Genomic DNA, 732 nt, shown 5'->3' with positions numbered 1-732 from the left:
CCGTGGCCAACACGCAACTGTAGCCTTCTGAAGCCGCCCCTCCTTGCCCCGCTGACCTCCTCCCGTCCGTACAGATCATTTAATTTGGTTCGGATGGGATGAGGTAAGGGGGCACGCCACCCACGAAACCATGTGAGGACTTTGAGAGAGAACCAGGTGGAGTTCGAAGTTAGCATCCGCAAACTTCAAAAGATAAATATGGTCCTCAAAGTTGGCAAGCAGTACCTCGTGGACCTCAAAGATAACTTCCTTCATCTTCGAAGGGTACATGTCGCCCTTGGAAGTTGGAGAGCCTGGACTTTGAGAGTCACGTTAACTTGGAAGCTGGTACCAGTAAACTTCGAGGGATGGAGGTAATCTATGCCCACAAAATTGGGGAGCTGGACTTCGTGGATCTCAAAGATGGCAACTTCGGAGTTCGAAGAGTAAATATCGCCCTTAGAAGTAGGTGACCTAGGGATATAAGTCCATGTAGGACTCGAAGATGACAAGCACGACCTTTGAGGAGCCACACCACCCTCGTAGTTGATACCTGCGAATGCTGAAAATGGCTCTTTTTCTTCGAAGTTGGCAGCTGAAGACTTCGCGAATAGTTGACGATCCCTGAAGTTAGCACCCGCAAACCTCGAAGGGCGGGGGAGCTCTCCGCCTTCTCAATGGGCAACTTCGAGACTTCGGGTGAGAGACACACCACCCTGGATTTCGTCAACCGCCTACATCAGGTATATTCTC

The 732-nt window shown here is 50.8% G+C and overlaps 1 protein-coding gene across 1 annotated transcript in view; it reads left to right on the top strand.

Annotated features, from left to right (window-relative positions):
* Positions 1 to 23, top strand: part of LOC143029989 (uncharacterized) — a 13251-nt gene extending 13228 nt beyond the window's left edge. The window contains exon 3 of the mRNA XM_076193199.1: positions 1 to 23. This exon is cut by the window's left edge and continues 446 nt beyond it. Within this exon, the coding sequence (XP_076049314.1) occupies positions 1 to 23 (23 nt within the window).
* The last annotated feature ends 709 nt before the right edge of the window (positions 24 to 732 follow it).

Source organism: Oratosquilla oratoria, chromosome 11 (assembly GCF_046742065.1).
Source record: "Oratosquilla oratoria isolate Oo_2021 chromosome 11, ASM4674206v1, whole genome shotgun sequence".
Lineage (NCBI taxonomy): Eukaryota > Metazoa > Arthropoda > Malacostraca > Stomatopoda > Squillidae > Oratosquilla > Oratosquilla oratoria.
This window is presented reverse-complemented; position numbering and strand designations above follow the sequence as displayed.